This window comes from Microcaecilia unicolor, chromosome 10 (assembly GCF_901765095.1).
Source record: "Microcaecilia unicolor chromosome 10, aMicUni1.1, whole genome shotgun sequence".
Classification (NCBI taxonomy): domain Eukaryota; kingdom Metazoa; phylum Chordata; class Amphibia; order Gymnophiona; family Siphonopidae; genus Microcaecilia; species Microcaecilia unicolor.
This window is the reverse complement of record NC_044040.1, coordinates 88,106,671-88,124,994: the sequence shown is the minus strand read 5'-3', so window position 1 is coordinate 88,124,994 and position 18,324 is coordinate 88,106,671. Positions and strand designations below refer to the sequence as shown.

Genomic DNA, 18,324 nt, shown 5'->3' with positions numbered 1-18,324 from the left:
TTTAGTCTTTGGGTTTAACAGTTTGTACAGATGATATTCAAAAAGGCTTACCCCACCGATCCATCGTAAATCCCCACACCCAGCAACACAGCATAACCAATGATCTTACTGGACAATATACAATCCACATTCCCTTCGACCCTCATGTTGCCTGATACACACCTACCTCATTAGACCACAATACAACCTGTTATTTGTTATTAACTGAATTGGCGAATGCCATTACGGTACTATGTAAGCCACATTGAGCCTGCAAATAGGTGGGAAAATGTGGGGTACAAATGTAATAAATTATCTCTCTGGAGCAGGTTGTCAGACAGCAAAGCCAAACACGAATCCTGAATAACAAAGACTACTGAGCTCACACTGTCCCAACCATTACATATATTTATTTGTTGCATTTGTTTCCCATATTTTCCCACCTATTTGCAGATTCAATGTGGCTTACAGTATTACATCATGGCAGGCGCCATTCAAGAGTAGATAAATAATTGGTTACATACAAAGAAACAAGTGTAACATAATGGATATGATCAATTCAGTAAATCAGAAAACAGTCAAACTATCAAGTAAGTAGTGATGCATTGCAGTTCCTATTGTTGATTATTATGGTAAGCCTTGTTAAAAAATATATATAGCCTTAGTAAGTTTCGTTTCTCATAAATCATGTGATTTCTCCCAAACTAGAAATCAGAAATTAACCTGTGCCATATATGGATATTCCTGTATTTATATCACTCTCTCCTGATGTGGGTTCACGTGGACAGTCAGTGGCCATTGGCTAATTAGCTATCAGTTCTGCGTGCACAGCGTGTAGTTAGTCACAGGGCATAGAACAATACCCTTGTGTCCTCTCTCTGTCTCTCTCCTCACAAATGAAACATTCTGGACATCTTAGGCTCACTATGTCTTTCAGCACGTCCTAAAGTTACATTCACCTTATATGAAAAACATACTCAGCTGCAGCCAAATGTGCATCTGTGAAGTGTCTGTTCTCAGCTCCTGAGAAAGCACTGATTGTTGCACAAGATGCTAACTTGTTAGGCCAACTTGTGAGAACCAAACTGAGCAAAGTCAGGTGTAGGCCTTAGTAACAGGCCTAGCATAGGAAGGAATATACAACAAACAGTCCACGAATTCTGGACAGAGACAAGGAGCCCAAGGTCGTTCAGCACAATGATGGGGCACTGGTCCACTCTTCGGTTCTCAGCATAGAGGGTCGACTGTCTCTTTTCCTCGAGGAGTGGACCAAAGTTACTTCAGACCAATGGGTTCTAGATTTGATCAGAGATGGCTAGAAATTACAATTTGCCTGTAGGAGACGCATTTTTGGAATCTCGTTGCGCCACCGCTGTCAAGCGGGCGGCTGTGAATGACACGCTCTCGCTGTTGAATTTGGGGGCTGTAGTTGCCCGTTCCGCAGTCCGAGCTTTGTTCAGGTTGGTACTCAATCTGTCATAGTTCCTCGGAAGGGAGGAACTTTCAGACCGGTCCTCAACTTACGCAAGGTACATTAATCCCTGAAAATGTCATTTCCACATGGAAATGTTGCGTTTTGTTATAATGGCTGTTCAGCCGAGAGAGTGACTCACGTCGCTGGACCTCAAAGAGGTGTATTTGCATATTCCAATTTGGGCTCCGTGTCAGGGATTTTTGCGCTTCGCGATTCTAGGCCGGCATTTTCAGTTCCGCGTCTTACCATTTGGCCTAGCCACGGTCCTCACACTTTCTCCAAGGTAATGGTGGTGGTAGCTGCATATCTGCGGAGTGAAGGAATCGGTGTCCATCCTTACCTAGATGATTGGCTCCTCCAGGTGGATTTGGAACGGGAGAGTCGACTGATGACTGCCCAGGTGATAGAAGTCCTTCAATTTCTTGGATGGGTTGTCAATTTTGTCAAAAGTCATCTGACCCCCACACAGTCTCTCGAATATTTGGGAGTGTGCTTCGACACGGCCTTAGGCTGCGTCTTTCTTTCCAACACAGGTGCCTCAAGCTTCTAAGTCAGGTGCGACTGTTGTTGCAGTTTCCTTGACCCCGGGCTTGGGGTTATGTGTAAGTGCATGATTGATGGTGGCTACTCTGGAAGTTGTTCCTTGGGCTCGAGCGTACATGAGGCCCCTACAGCATGCTCTGCTAAATCGCTGGTCTCCAATGTTGCTGGAATATCCGCAACGGCTGCCTTAGATTCCTACAGCAAGATGCAGCATGAGCTGGTGGCTCTCCAACGACAACCTGTGGTGGGGGATGCAGCTGGCGCCTCCTCAATGGCTTTTGGTGATTACGGATGCCAGCCTGTCAGTTTGGAGAGCTCATTGCCTCAACCACTATGCTCAGGGTCAGTGGACGGCTTTGAAGACGGGGTAGTCCATCAATTGACTGGAACTGAGGGCCGTTCTTCAAGCCTTCCTAGTATTCCAGACAACCCTGGAGGGAAGGGCGGTCCAAGTTCTGTCTGACAATACACAACGGCAGTGGCCTATATCAACCAGCAGGGTGGCACTCAGAGCAGAGCGCTAGTGGCGGAAGTGGCCAGCATTCTAAACTGGGCGGAACGTCACCTGCTGCTATTGTCGGCGGCCCACGTTGCCGGCCAAAGCAACGTCCAGGCCGATTTCCTGAGCAGGCATTGCCTCGATCCATCGGAGTGGGAGTTGTTGGAGGAGATTTTTCGGCAGATATGTTGCAAGTGAGGAACTCCAGGCATCTGTCTCATGGCGTCCAAGACCAATACCAAGGTGAGAACCTTCTTCAGCAGAAGGAAGGAACTCGGCTCTGCAGGACTGGATGCCGTGTCTCAACTGTGGCCATCGTCCTCTCTCCTGTATGCGTTTCCTCTGTGGCCTCTCATAGGACGAGTTCTTCACAAGATTTGTCTTCACCAGGGATTGGTTATTCTTGTGGCTCCAGACTGGCTGCGTTGGCCGTGGTATGTGGATCTCTGCGGTTGCTCGTAGAGGTTCCGTTTCGGCTCCCTCTGGTGCCAAACCTAGTTCAGGGTCCGGTGACCATGGAAGATCCCTGCTGCTTTGGTCTTACGGCTTGGCTCTTGAGAGGTCGAAGTTGAGAAAAAAGGGCTACTCTGTGGAGGTCATTGCGTCTTTGCTGCGGGCTCGGAAACTTCCACTACTTCGGCCTATTCCCGGGTTTGGCATACCTTTGAGTCTTCGTGCGCTGCTCATGCTTGGTCCATGTTGCGAGCCTCAGTGTCGCAAATGTTGACCTTTTTGCAGGAGGGATTGCAGAAAGCCTTGGCCTACAATTCTCTTCGGGTCCATGTGGCAGCACTGGCTTGTTTCTGAGGGTGTGTGGCCGGATTTTCTCTGTCAGCTCATCCGGATGTCATCCGTTTTTTGCGGGGGGGTAGGGCTTGCATCTCTGCCTTCCTTTGTGTTGTCCTTGCACTTCCTGGAATTTGGGTGTGGTTCTGAAGTCTATGCAAATGTCTCCCTTTGAACCTCTACAAGGGGCCTTGGAAAAGGATCTTACACTGAAGACTTTTTTTTTTTTTTTTTTTTTGGTGGCCGTAGCTTCCGCATTTAGAGTGTCTGAGCTTCAAGCTCTTTCCTGTCGGGATCCATTTTTACAATTTTTGGAATCCGTGGTTTCTGTCCGGACTGTCCCTTTGTTCCTGTCTAAGGTTGTTTTGGCTTTTCATCTAACTCAGCCTCTTTTCTTCCAGCTTTCCAGAAGGAGGACTTTCCAGACTTGTTCCGGCAGCTTCACCTGTTGGATGTTCGTAGGGTCCTGCTGCAGTATTTGCAAATGTTGAATGAGTTCTGGTGCTCTGATCATCTTTTGTTTTATCATCAGGGCCATTTTTCCAGCGTCTAAAGCCACAATAGCTTTTTGGCTTACGGAGTCCATTATTTCAGCTTACATTGTGTCCGGTAAGGTCTCCACCGGAGGCGTTGAAAGCACATTCCACATGAGCACAGGCTTCCTCGTGGGCAGAGACAAGCATCTTTTTGATTCAAGAGTTCTGTCACGCGGCTACTCGGGCGTCCCATCTCTCCTTTGCGCTACATTACAGCAGGCTTGATGTGGCGGCATGTGACGATGCAAGGTTTGGGGCAGCAGTTCTCTTTTGAGGAACGTTGTCTTCCCAACCGGTTTAGGGAGTGCTTGGGTACATCCCTCCAGTTCCTGGATTCATCTGTTTCTGAGGCTAAGGAAGGAAAAATTAGGACTTACCTGATAATTTTCTTTCCTTTAGTTGCAGCAGATGAATCCAGGATCCCTCCCTGTTCTCTTGCGTGCATTTCCACAGTGTGTCTGTCAACTACAGTTTAAAAAAAAATTTTTTTAATTAGGTTTTAGAGGAGGAGATTGGCATTGTCCCTCATTTGTTTCATGTTCGCGCCAGTTGGGGGAGTAGTTTTAGCTGTGAGGAAAGTTCTGTTGGTGGTGTTTCTTCTTTCTGCTTTGGAATATGACATATACTGAAGAGGGAAGGAGCTGGTCATCCAGGGTCATTACCTTCTTTCAGTGTTCTCTATCTCCACCTGCTGGTAGGCGGATATAACCCACCAGTTCCTGGATTCATCTGCTGCAACTAAAGGAAAGAAAATGATCAGGTAAGTCCTAATTTTTCCATTCCAGACCTCTTCCCTGCTCCGCTGAGCCGCAGGGTGCCCTCCTGGCACATACTTGAGGCTACCCTGGTGGTCTAGTGGAGTCTTTGGGGCAGGAAAGATCCCTAGTCTTTGCTGCCGGCGCTGACCCGCCTTCTGCCGCATCTTTTTAAAAATGGCTGCCGAGTCTTACAATGGTGACCTCGCAAGACTTCAGCAGAAGTCTCATGAGGATGCCGCTGGAAGTCTCGGCAGCCATTTTTAAAGAGTGATGCGGCAACAGAAGGGTTAGCGCTGGCAGTGGGCAGGAAAGACTGGGTATCTTTTCTGCCATGAAGACTCCATTAGACCACCAGTGTGGCTTCGGGTATGTGCGTACCCTGCGGCTTCGGAGAGGGGAGGCAAGGAGTCAGATCGCGACAGTGACGGGGAGCGGGAGAGAGTGCTGTGTGGCCCCTGGACTAGCAGGGCCCTGTGTGACCACTCCTGTTGCCCCTGCCTAAGACAGGTTCTGCCCCTTCCCTTCCCTTCCCATCTCACCACAACACACAATCCAGATAGTGGCCCTTTCAGGTTCCTAAGGAGGTCTGCAGTCCCTCTAATTACCGACCCATCTCCCTCCTTCCTTTTCTCTCCAAATTACTTGAGCGTGCTGTTCACCGCCGCTGCCTTGATGTTCTCTCCTCACATGCTATTCTTGACCCACTACAATCTGGTTTTTGCTCTCTCCACTGAACCAAAACTGCGCTTACTAAAGTCTCCAATGACCTATTACTGGCTAAATCCAGAGATCAATATTCCATCCTCATTCTTCTTGATCTTTCCGCTGCTTTTGACACTGTCGATCACAGCATACTTCTCGATACCCTGTCCTCACTTGGATTCCAGGGCTCTGTCCTTTCCTGGTTCTCTTCCTACCTCTCCCTCCGCACCTTCAGTGTTCACTCTGGTGGATCCTCTTCTACTTCTATCCCTCTGCCTGTCGGCGTACCTCAGGGTTCTGTTCTTGGTCCCCTCCTCTTTTCTATCTACACTTCTTCCCTTGGTTCATTAATCTCATCCCATGGCTTTTCCTACCATCTCTATGCTGATGACTCCCAAATCTACCTTTCTACCCCTAATATCTCACCTTGCATCCAAACCAAAGTTTCAGCGTGCTTGTCTGACATTGCTGTCTGGATGTCTCAATGCCACCTGAAATTAAATATGACCAAAACCGAGCTTCTCATTTCCCCCCCCCAAACCCACCTCCCCCCCCCCCCCCCCCCCCCCCCCCCCCCCCCCCCCCCCGTTTTCTATTTCTGTTGATGGCTCTCTCATTCTCCCTGTCTCCTCAGCTCGAAACCTTGGGGTCATCTTTGACTCTTCTCTCTCTCCTTCTCTGCTCATATCCAGCAGATTGCCAAGATCTGTCGTTTTTCTTTACAACATCCGTAAAATCTGCCCCTTTCTTTCCGAGCACTCTACCAAAACCCTCATCCACACCCTTGTCACCTCTCGTTTAGACTACTGCAATCTGCTTCTTGCTGGCCTCCCACTTAGTCACCTCTCCCCTCTCCAGTCGGTTCAAAACTCTGCTGCCCGTCTCGTCTTCCGCCAGGTTCGCTTTACTCATACTACCCCTCTCCTCAAGTCGCTTCACTGGCTCCCTATCCGTTTTCGCATCCTGTTCAAACTTCTTCTACTAACCTATAAATGTACTCACTCTGCTGCTCTCCAGTATCTCTCCACACTCGTACTTCCCTACACCCATTCCCGTGCACTCCGCTCCATGGATAAATCCTTCTTATCTGTTCCCTTCTCCACTACTGCCAACTCCAGACTTCGCGCCTTCTGTCTCGCTGCACCCTACGCCTGGAATAAACTTCCTGAGCCCCTATGTCTTGCCCCATCCTTGGCCACCTTTAAATCTAGACTGAAAGCCCACCTCTTTAACATTGCTTTTGACTCGTAACCACTTGTAACCACTCGCCTCCACCTACCCTCCTCTCTTCCTTCCCGTACACATTAATTGATTTGATTTGCTTACTTTATTTTTTGTCTATTAGATTGTAAGCTCTTTGAGCAGGGACTGTCTTTCTTCTATGTTTGTGCAGCGCTGCGTACGCCTTGTAGCGCTATAGAAATGCTAAATAGTAGTAGTAATAGTAGTGCAGTTCCATCTATGAAGTCAAGCAGGTGGCGCAGTTAGCCATGGGGCATTGAGGTCTAACCCATATATCTGTCCCATTGTTTGTTGAATTTTAAAATTTGACCAGTTTGTAAGGCTGTTAATTTAGACATCTGATATTGTGGTCCATCTTATGAACGACCTTCGGAGGTGGGAGGGAGCTCCTCCAAGCTGCTGCCAGTGCAATTTTTTCTGCCACCAAAAAGGTAGGTGGTGAATAATGGGCTGAACTCCCATAGGTCAAAAGTGTAGCTGAATAGTCTATAGCTATAAATTAGTGAAGTGTGCAGAGCAGTTCTTCCCAGTAGACCTTTATTTTAGGACAGGACCACCATATATGGAACATATCCCCCACCTCTGCACACCCTCTCCAACAGTGGCCTGAGTCCTGGCTATACATTTTTGCTAGTCATTTGGGGGGGGGGGGGGGGTGGGGGTTGTATATCATCATCTATACAATATTTTGTATCCATTTTCCACAAGACAGCTAGAGACAGACAACCTTAACATGCATCTAAAAGCCTTCTCCCAACTCTTCAAATCATGACAGACTCCACTTTCTTACCACTTCCTGCTTCAGCTTTTGCCCTTGGTCTTTTTACTGTTTTCCCCTAATCTTTCTCCAGAGATTTTTTTTTCTTTCCTATGTTCCCCCATAATATTCCTGTTCCTCCACAGTCCTTCACTTGCTTCTACCTATTTTCCCCTTTTCTTCTTTAATCTCTGACACACAGAAAGGATGGGAGAGGCGAGGTGGAGTTTGTTGATAGACCTCCCAAACACATATGAAGGGTTATTCAAACGCATTTATTATGGTATAACCACAAAGACTTGACACGAAACCGTGTTTCGGTATTATTGCCTATCTCAGGAGTCTGCTGGTATATCTAAAAGGAAAACTCTGTCCTGCTCTAAAAAAGGTTCCAGAGGAGATCCGGGACATTTTAGACCGGTGAGTCTGACGTCAGTGCCGGGCAAAATGGTAGAGACTATTATTAAGAACAAAATTACAGAGCATATTCAAAAGCATGGATTAATGAGACAAAGTCAACATGGATTTAGTGAACGAAAATCTTGCCTCACCAATCTACTACATTTCTTTGAAGGGGTGAACAAACGTGGATAAAGGGGAGCCGGTTGATATTGTGTATCTGAATTTTCAGAAGGCGTTTGACAAAGTACCTCATGAAAGACTCCAGAGGAAATTGGAGAGTCATAGGATAGGAGGTAGTGTTCTATTGTGGATTAAAAACTAGTTAAAAGATAGAAAACAGAGAGTAGGGTTAAATGGTCGGAATTCTCAATGGAGAAGGTTAGTTAGTGGGGTTCCCCAGGGGTCTATGCTGGGACCGTTGCTTTTTAACATATTTATAAATGACTTAGAGATGGGAGTAATTAGTGAGGTAGTTAAATTTGCTGATGGCACAGTTATTCTAAGTTGTTAAATCGTGGGAGGATTGTGAAAAATTACAAGAGGACCTTGGGAGACTGTGCGTCTAAATGGCAGGCGACGTTTAATGTGAGCAAGTGCAAAGTGATGCATGTGGGAAAGAGGAACCCAAATTATAGCTAAGTCATGCAAACGTTAGGAGTCACGGACCAAGAAAGGGATCTAGGTGTCGTCATTGATAATACGTTGAAACCTTGTGCTCAGTGTGCTGCTGCGGCTAAGAAAGCAAATAGAATGTTAGGTATTATTAGGAAAGGAATGGAAAACAAAAATGAGGATGTTATAATGCCTTTGTATCACTCCATGGTGCGACCACACCTCGAATATTGTGTTCAATTCTGGTCGCCGCATCTCAAAAAAGATATAGTGGAATTAGAAAAGGTGCAGAGAAGAACGAAGAAAATGATAAAGGGGATGGGACGACTTCCCTATAAGGAAAGGCTAAAGTGGCTAGGGCTCTTCAGCTTTGAGAAAAGGCAGCTGAGGGGAGATATGATAGAGGTCTATAAAATAATGAGTGGAGTTGAACGGGTAGATTTGAAGCGTCTGTTTACGCTTTCCAAAAATGCTAGGACTAGGGGGCATGCAATGAAGCTACAATGTAGTAAATTTAAAATGAATCTGAGAAAATATTTCTTCACTCAACGTGTAATTAAACTCTGGAATTCGTTGCCAGAGAATGTGGTAAAGGCGGTTAGCTTAGTGGAGTTTAAAAAAGGTTTGGATGGCTTCCTAAAGTAAAAGTCCATAGACCATTATTAAATGGACTTGGGGAAAATCCACTATTTCTGGGATAAGCAGTATAAAATGTTTTGTACTTTTTGGGGATCTTGGCAGGTATTTGTGATCTGGATTGGCCACTGTTGGAAACAGGATGCTGGGCTTGATGGACCTTTGGTCTTTCCCAGTATGTCAATACTTAATGTACTTATTCTGTGGAAGAAAAATATGGCACAAGGTTAAACCTGATTATGCTCTGAAAGTCTTGAGAATTTGGTGCAGAAATCAAGGCGCCAAACTCCTGAGGTAGGCGGTGTGTTTGGAAGGATTAGCAACAAACTCCGCTTCTCCTCTCCCATTCTTTCTGAGTGTCTGTAGTGGCTGTTCTGTTCTTCTATCTCGGTGGTGCTTTTTTGCCTAGAAACCTCCCGTCTAGACAGATTGCATTATCCTAGAAGCCTCCCTTGCTTTCCCTACTGTTACCTGTTACTTGTCTTTGTGCTCAGGTGAAGCATCTGCTTACTTTAAAGCTGCTACTGATATGTTTGTAATGCGGTGCAGAGGTGCTGCCAGAATATGTTCACCACCACGTAAGGACCATGCAAGGATCAGTCTTTTGTGGCATATGTAACCTAAGATAGACAGTAGACTGGGGGTTGAGCAGATAGTCATTTTCTCAGAAATTAAAACATGCCAAAGTACATTTTTAATATTAAATATCTATATGTAATGTAACTATTTTTCATTGTGTTAAATAGCTGTATACTTCAGTTACATTTGCCTTTTTCAATTGCTTTCTTTAAAACGCTTGTTTCTGTATTTCTTTCTAGGGGTCATATTCTCATTGAATGACAAATCAAGCTCTTCTAATCTGAAGATAGATGCTTTGTCCTGTCTCTATGTGATTCTCTGTAATCATTCTCCTCAAGTCTTCCATCCTCATGTTCAGGCTTTGGTACCTCCAGTTGTAACATGTGTTGGAGATCCCTTCTACAAGATAACATCAGAGGCTCTTCTGGTTACACAGCAGCTTGTGAAAGTTATTCGCCCTTTAGACCAACCACCGTCTTTTGATGCCAGTCCTTACATCAAAGATCTGTTTACCTGCACAATCAAGAGATTGAAAGCTGCTGACATTGATCAAGAAGTGAAAGAGAGGGCGATCTCATGTATGGGACAAATCATCTGCAGCCTTGGTGACAGTTTAGGCAGTGATCTACCCAGTACGCTTCAGATATTCTTAGAAAGATTGAAAAATGAGATTACAAGGTTAACAACAGTGAAGGCATTAACATTAATTGCTGGATCTCCTCTGAAGATAGATCTGAGACCTATCCTAGGAGAAGGTGTTCCTATTCTTGCATCGTTTCTCAGGAAGAATCAACGAGCTTTAAAACTGGGCACTCTGTCTGCACTAGATATCTTAATCAAGAACTACAGTGACAGTTTGACAAGTGCAATGATTGATGCAGTCCTTGATGAGCTTCCACCTCTTATTAGTGAAAGTGATATGCACGTCTCACAAATGGCCATCAGTTTTCTCACAACATTGGCTAAAGTTTATCCTTCATCTCTTTCAAAGATTAGTGGATCCATTCTCAGTGAACTTATTGGACTGGTTAGATCACCTTTGCTCCAGGGAGGAGCACTTTGTGCAATGCTAGAATTTTTTCAAGCTTTGGTTGTGACCAGAACAGCTAATTTAGGATATATGGATTTATTACGCATGTTGACAGGTCCAGTTTATGCTCAGAGCACAGCACTCACCCATAAGCAGTCTTACTATTCCATTGCCAAATGTGTAGCAGCTCTCACTAGAGCGTGCCCTAAGGAGGGACCAGCTGTAGTGGGTCAATTTATCCAGGATGTCAAGAACTCCAGATCCACTGATTCCATTCGTCTGTTGGCATTGCTGTCCTTAGGTGAAGTGGGACATCACATTGACCTTAGTGGACAGATTGAGCTTAAGTCTGTCATACTGGATGCCTTTACATCTCCTAGTGAAGAAGTGAAATCAGCAGCATCTTATGCATTAGGCAGTATTAGTGTTGGCAACCTTCCAGAATACCTACCATTTGTCTTACAAGAAATTACTAGTCAGCCTAAGAGGCAATATCTTCTGCTTCATTCCTTGAAAGAAATAATTAGCTCAGCATCTGTAGTAGGCCTCAAACCATATGTTGAGAACATCTGGGTCTTGCTGCTGAAACACTGTGAATGTGTAGAAGAAGGAACCAGGAATGTTGTTGCTGAGTGCTTGGGCAAGCTTACTTTAATAGATCCAGAGACACTGCTGCCACGGCTCAAGGGATACCTGGCATCTGGTTGGTACAGTTACTATGTATTCAGTGCAGATCTTTAAGGGGAGCTTTTCAATGCATGATGTATCATTTCAGTTTTGTGTATGCTAAATTCTGTTTCTCAGTTTTTCATGATAGAAGGTGCTTGGGCAAGTTTACTTTAATAGATCCAGAGACACTGCTGCCACGGCTCAAGGGATACCTGGCATCTGGTTGGTATAGTTACTATGTATTCAGTGCAGAGCTTTAAGGGGAGCTTTTCAAAGCATGATGTATCATTTCATTTTTATGTATTCTAAATTCTGTTTCCCGGTTTTTCACGATAGAAGGTATTTTCCTTTATCATACACTAGTAATAAATGATTAATTTCCATAAAATGAGGCAGTGAATGATATAAACTCTGTTTTAATTGCACAGAAAGGCTTTTTGAAAATTGCCCAGCTTATTTATGGATAAAAGTGTGTGGGTTTTATTTTTTTTTAATCTGTACTGAGTGGAGGCCTTTCTGTGGGCAGGGATTGAAATGTGTATACCTTTTTTTATTTAAAAAAAAAATATGCACAGGGTTTTGTTTGTTTTTTTTAATAGGAAAAAGTACCCACAGAAAAAGGAGCTGCAAATACTTTTCCTTGTGTAAATGTAGGCAGATAACGACCATATGACCAATCCAGTCTGCCCATCCGTGCCGTCTACTCTACTCTCCCTATCACTCTCTTAGAGATCCTATGTACTTGTCCCAAGCTCTCTTGAATTCAGATACTGTTTTCTTCTCCACCGTTTCCACCGGGAGACTATTCCATAAATTCACCAACCTTTCTGTGAAGAAGTATTTCCTCAGGTTATTTCTGAGTCTGGCCCCTTTCACCTTCATCCTATGCCCCTCTCCTTCCAGAGCTTCCTTTCAGTTGAAAGACTCAACTCCTGTGCATTTATGCCGCATAGATATTTAAATGTCTCTATCATATCTTCTCTCTCCCACATTTCTTCCAAAGTATAAATACTGAGATCTTTAAATCTGTCCCTACATACTTTATGAAGAAAACCATGATCATTTTAGTAGCTGCCCTCTGGACTGACTCCATCCTTTTTTATATCTTTTTGAAGGTGCAGTGTCCAGAATTGTACATAATATTCTAAATGATGTTTCACCAAGTCTTATACAGGGGCATCATCACCTCATTTCTCCTACTGGCTTAATCCTATCTCTTTTCACCCAAGCATCCTTCTAGATTTCATCTTTTCTACCTGTTTGGCCACCTTAAGATCATCACATACGATCACACCCAAGTCCCACTCCTCTTTTGTGCACAAACGTTCTTTATCCCCTAATCTGTACCATTCCCTCAGGTTTTTGAAGCCCAAATGCATGACCCTGCATTTTTTAGCATTAAATATTAGCTGACAAACTCAAGACCATTCCCCTAGCTTCACTAAGTCCTTCCTTATGTTATCCACACCATCGGGGGTATCTACCCTAGTGCAGATTTTGGTATCATCCACAAAGAGGCAAACCTTACCAGACAGTCCCTTCAGCAATATCGCTTACAAAAATGTTCAGAAGAACCAGCGAAAGAATCAAAACTTTTCATACATTGCTGGTAACATCGTTTTCCCCAGAATGGGCTCCATTGACCACTACCTTCTGCCAACTTCCACTCAAGTTCCTAACCCAGTTAGTCACGTTAGGGCCCATACCGAGAGCACTCAGTTTATTTATTAGTTGTCTATGCGGACCTGTGTTAAATGCTTTGCTAAAATCTAAATACACCACATATAGTGCTCTCCCTTGATTCAGCACTCTGGTCACCCAGTCAAAGAAATTAATCATATTTGTCTGACAAGACCTGCAACCATATTCTCTCTGTTTTAAAAGTACTTCCATTAATTTACTTACCACAGAAGTCAGACTTACAGGCCTATAGTTCCCATCCTTTTCCTTTCTTCTGCTTTTGTGAGAGAGACCACATCTGTTCTTCTCCAGTTCTCCAGGATCACTCCGGACTCTGGAGAATCATTGAAAAGGTCAGTCAGCAGAGCCGCTAGAACTTTCCTAAGTTCCTTCACTTCCCTCGGATGTATGTCATCCGGTCCTATTGCTTTGTCCACCTTTAGCTAGCTCCTCATGAACACAGTCCTCTGAAAATTGTTTAGGGACTACCACCCCTCCATTCCTAATTGTGTTTGTCTTCTGCAGTCCTGCTCCTGGTCCTTCAGCTATGAACACAGAACAGAAATATTTGTTAAGCACCTTATCTTTACCAGTTTCTACATATTCCTTCCTTTTACCTTTGAGTATCTCTATACCACTTTTGCACTTCTATTGCTAACATATCTAAAAAAAAATGTCTTGTTCCCCCAATCCGTATTGGCTAGTTTTTCTTCCTTTTGCATCTTTGCTTTCCTGACTACTTTACCAGCTTCTCACAGCTTTTTCAGATAGTCACCTGTCTTCCTCTTTCTGTGATCTCTTGTAGTTTATCAAGGCTAACATCTTTTTCCTTATCTTTTCAGCTACTACTTTGAAAAGCAAAGTGGCCTCCTTTTCTTCTTACTTTTATTTACTTTCCTTACAAAGAGGTTTGTTGCCTTACAATAGCTCCTTTTAGTTTTGCCCACTGCTTCCAACTTTTTCCAGATGTTCTTATCCAGACAGCATTTTCTTGAGGGTAATGCCCCATCTGAATAAAGTTAGTTTTTTGAAGTCTAGAACCTTCTCTTTTGAATTAACCCTCTCCACACCTATCCTAATATTAAACCACACCATCTGGTGATCACTGGATGCTAAGTGATCACCTAGTATAACATCAGAAATACTCTCCCCATTAGTAAGCACCAAGTCCAGTAGGGTCAGTCCCCATCCTGTGTGGGTTCCATTACCAACTGCTGGAATAGTTCCTGCAGTAGAGAATCCAGGATCTCCCCGCTTCTAAAGGACCCCGTGGTAGGGGTACCCCAGTCAACGTCTGGCATATTACAATCACCTATTGGTAGTAGTTCCCCTTTCACAGCTATATTTTGAGTATCTTCAATTAAATCTCTGTCCACATCTTCTGTCTGTGAAGGAGGCCTCTATATCACACCAATGTAAATATATTTGCTACTTCCTCTTTCCAGATTGACCCCCGTTGCCACCTCCTTACCCTGTAGGTTCTGCAGTTGTATGTCTTTAATATTATCTTTAACATATAATGCTATGCCCCCCCTCCCTTTCTTCCCATTATAACTATATCCCAGTAATGGGTCCCTGTGATCGCCACTAAAGCCAAATCAGCCTCTTCCATATCATCATGCTGATCAATCCATAGACTGGTGGGTTGTGTCCATCTACCAGCAGGTGGAGATAGAGAGCAAACTTTTGCCTCCCTATATGTGGTCATGTGCTGCCGGAAACTCCTCAGTATGTTCTCTATCTCAGCAGGTGGTGGTCACACACAGCAGCAGCTCTGGCTAGGCCTCCAAGCCTAATTTTTAGGTTTTGTTGAGTGCCTGGGGTTGAGGGCTCTTCTTGAGCAAGTGCAAACCTGGTGGCGCCAGGTCCCTCCTTTTCTCCCCCCTCCCGCTGGCTCCGTTAAAAAAAAAAAAAATTTTGAACGTCCTTAAAGGCGTTTATTTCGACGTTTATTTAAACGTTTATTGCAGCTACTCACTGGGACACCAGGTCGTTACAGCTCGGAGCGGAAAGCAGGTAATTTTTACCTTTTTATAGCGGGCAGGGGGTTCCCCGATTGATCTCCACGTGGCCTATGGCGTCGGAGGGCGAGGGCGCAAAGAGTTGCTCCCCGGATCGCTTGTGCGCTTCTAGAGGGGATGCGGGGGTCTTAAAGTCTGATTCGCCCTTGTTGGGTGACAGTTTCGTGACCGATGAGTGTCCCGGTCCTTCCTCCGGTGTGGCGGTTTTTCCCGCCATAAACGCCCATCCCCCGCTGCTCGCCTCCGCCATCTTGGCCGGCCACGCGGCTCGGACGGCTTCTTCTTGGGCCGCCCTTGAGGTGGGAGACGTTAATGCCATGAACGCCCTTAATTTGGGCGACGGCACAAAAGCGGCTAAACTTAAGCGCCGTTCTTCCCGCGCGGCTCCGCGGAGTGTCACGCCGGACGCCATTTTGGATGCGCAGCATGTCTCTCCCCCGCTCTTGCGAGCGCCGGTTGAGGGTGCGTCTAGGGCTGTAGCCCAGGCTGCGGAAGTGCACAGTCTGGGGGGGGTTTCTCGACCCGAGTTTGTTTTGCTGCTGCATCAGGCCTTCCTTATGCAAAACGCTGCCCCTGCTCCCTCGTCTGGTAAAGAGGTTGAGGCCCCCGGAGGTAAACGCCCTCGGGTTGATTCCCAGGCCTTGGAGGACTTTGTCTCCTCCGATGTAGATGAGGGCAGCGTATCTGAGTTCTCCCAATGGTCCTTTGCGAATTCCTTGGAGGAGACGGATCCCCGCTCGGATGGAGCGGATGACCCCTCTGCAGCGCGGCTCTTTAGCTCAGAGGATTTGCCCAACCTGTTAGTGCAGGCCATGGGCATTTTGAAGATTTCCTCTCCGGAGGACGTCTCTCCCTCAGCCCCTGTTGGCTCTGCCATTATGCTGGGGATGAAGCGCCCGCCTAGAACCTTCCACGTGCATGATGCCATGCACACCTTAATTTCGGCTCAATGGGATGTCCCGGAAGCGAGCCTTAAAGTGGCTAGGGCTATGTCCCGCCTCTATCCTTTGCCTGAAAGTGAACGTGAGGCCTATCTGTGGCCTACCGTGGATTCTTTAATCACTGCGGTGACTAAGAAAACGGCGTTGCCGGTGGAAGGTGGCACGGCCCTAAAGGACGCCCAAGACAGAAGATTGGAGGCGGCCTTAAGGTCGTCCTTTGAGGCGGCTGCTTTAAGTTTGCAGGCCTCAGTTTACGGCTCCTATGTGGCCAGAGCGTGCCTGACTATGGTGCAGCGGGCTTCCCCCTCGGATCATTCCTTGAGGGCTGATTGGCCGGCCCTGGAATCGGGCTTGGCCTATTTGGCAGACTTGCTGTATGATGTCTTGAGGGCCTCAGCTAAAGGCATGGCTCAGACAATCTCTGCGCGGCGCTGGCTTTGGCTGAAGCATTGGTCTGCTGACCACGCCTCTAAATCCCGCCTGGCTAAATTGCCTTTTAAAGGCAAGCTGCTCTTTGGGGTCGAGCTGGACAAAATCGTGACCGATCTCGGCACGTCTAAGGGCAAGAAGTTACCAGAGGTCAGGGCTCGGGCTAGTACTCGCCCCGGTACCTCCAGAGGACGGTTTCAGGAAGCCCGTCGGTACCGCCCGGGCAGGTCAGGCTCTTCTGCCTCCTCTTCCTTCAAGAGGAACTTCTCCCCCAAGCAGCATTCCTTTCGCAGAGACCGCCGTCCCGGAGGTACTCCCTCCGGTCCTCCCCCAGGGTCTCGTACCCAATGACGGGGCCTTGGTCCACCCCCCAGTGCAGATTGGAGGACGGCTGTCCTCGTTTCTGGGCGAGTGGTCCACAATAACTTCAGACGCTTGGGTGCTGGAAGTCATCAGAGACGGCTACAAGCTAGAGTTCTGCCGACCCTTAAGAGACGGGTTTGTACTCTCTCCCTGCAAGTCTCCAGTCAAAGCTGTGGCAGTGCAGCAGACCTTGGACAATCTGATCCGCCTGGGTGCGGTCGTTCCGGTGCCAGAAAATCAGCTTGGCAAGGGACGTTACTCCATTTACTTTGTGGTACCAAAGAAAGGAGGTTCTGTACGGCCTATCCTCGACCTCAAAGGGGTCAATCGGGCCTTGAAAGTTCGGCACTTTTGCATGGAGACTCTCCGCTCTGTTATAGCGGCAGTGAAGGCAGGGGAGTACCTGGCATCCTTGGACATCAAGGAAGCGTACTTGCATATTCCCATCTGGCCTCCTCATCAACGCTTTCTGCGTTTTGCAGTACTGGGCCGACACTTCCAGTTCAGAGCCCTCCCGTTCGGGTTGGCTACTGCTCCGCGGACCTTCTCCAAAGTAATGGTGGTCATCGCGGCCTTCCTGAGGAAGGAAGGAGTACAAGTCCATCCTTATCTGGACGACTGGTTGATCCGAGCCCCCTCTTATGCAGAGTGCGGCAAAGCTGTGAACCGGGTGGTTGCTCTTTTGAGCTCCCTGGGGTGGATCATCAACTGGGAGAAAAGCCAGCTGCGCCCAACTCAGTCCCTGGAGTATCTGGGAGTTCGATTCGACACCCAAGTGGGCAGAGTGTTCCTGCCAGACAATCGGATTGTCAAGCTTCAGGCTCAGGTGGACCAGTTCCTAGTAGCCTCTCCTCTTCGGGCTTGGGACTATGTGCAGCTGTTGGGCTCTGACGGCCACGATGGAAGTAGTGCCCTGGGCCAGGGCTCATATGAGACCACTACAACACTCTCTGCTGCAGCGCTGGACTCCGATGTCGGAGGATTATGCTGTGCGCCTTCCCTTGGACCCAGCAGTGCGCAAGGCGCTGAGCTGGTGGACGCAGACAAACAAGTTGTCTGCAGGAATGCCTCTGGTGACCCCGGAGTGGATTGTCGTCACGACGGACGCCTCTTTGTCGCGCTGGGGAGCCCACTGCTTGGGAAGGACAGCGCAGGGGCTCTGGTCTCCTGCAGAGGCAAAGTGGTCTATCAACCTCCTGGAACTCAGAGCCATTCGGTTGGCGCTTTTGGAGTTCATCCCGGTACTGGCGTTGAAGCCAGTACGTGTCCTGTCGGACAATGCCACGGCTGTGGCCTATGTCAACCGCCAGGGAGGTACCAAGAGCGCCCCTCTAGCCAAGGAGGCCATGAATCTATGCCAGTGGGCGGAAACGAACCTGGAACAGCTGTCAGCGGCCCACATTGCCGGAGTCATGAATGTCAAGGCGGACTTTCTCAGTCGCCATACCTTGGAGCCCGGAGAGTGGCAGCTATCTGCTCAGGCGTTCTTGGGCATCACGAAGCGCTGGGGCCAGCCGAGCCTAGATCTGATGGCGTCATCGGCCAATTGCCAAGTGCCGCGCTTTTTCAGCAGAGGACGGGACCCTCGATCCCTGGGAGTAGATGCTCTTCTCCAACAGTGGCCGACACAAGAGCTCCTCTATGTGTTCCCGCCCTGGCCCATGTTGGGCAGGGTGCTAGACCGGG

The 18,324-nt window shown here is 47.0% G+C and overlaps 1 protein-coding gene across 1 annotated transcript in view; it reads left to right on the top strand.

Moving 5' to 3' along the window:
* The window catches only part of CAND1 (cullin associated and neddylation dissociated 1), a 369,709-nt gene that overhangs the window by 342,439 nt on the left and 8,946 nt on the right, over positions 1–18,324 (top strand). The window contains exon 11 of the mRNA XM_030215618.1: positions 9,745–11,238. Within this exon, the coding sequence (XP_030071478.1) occupies positions 9,745–11,238 (1,494 nt within the window). The remainder of the gene's footprint in view (positions 1–9,744; positions 11,239–18,324) is intronic.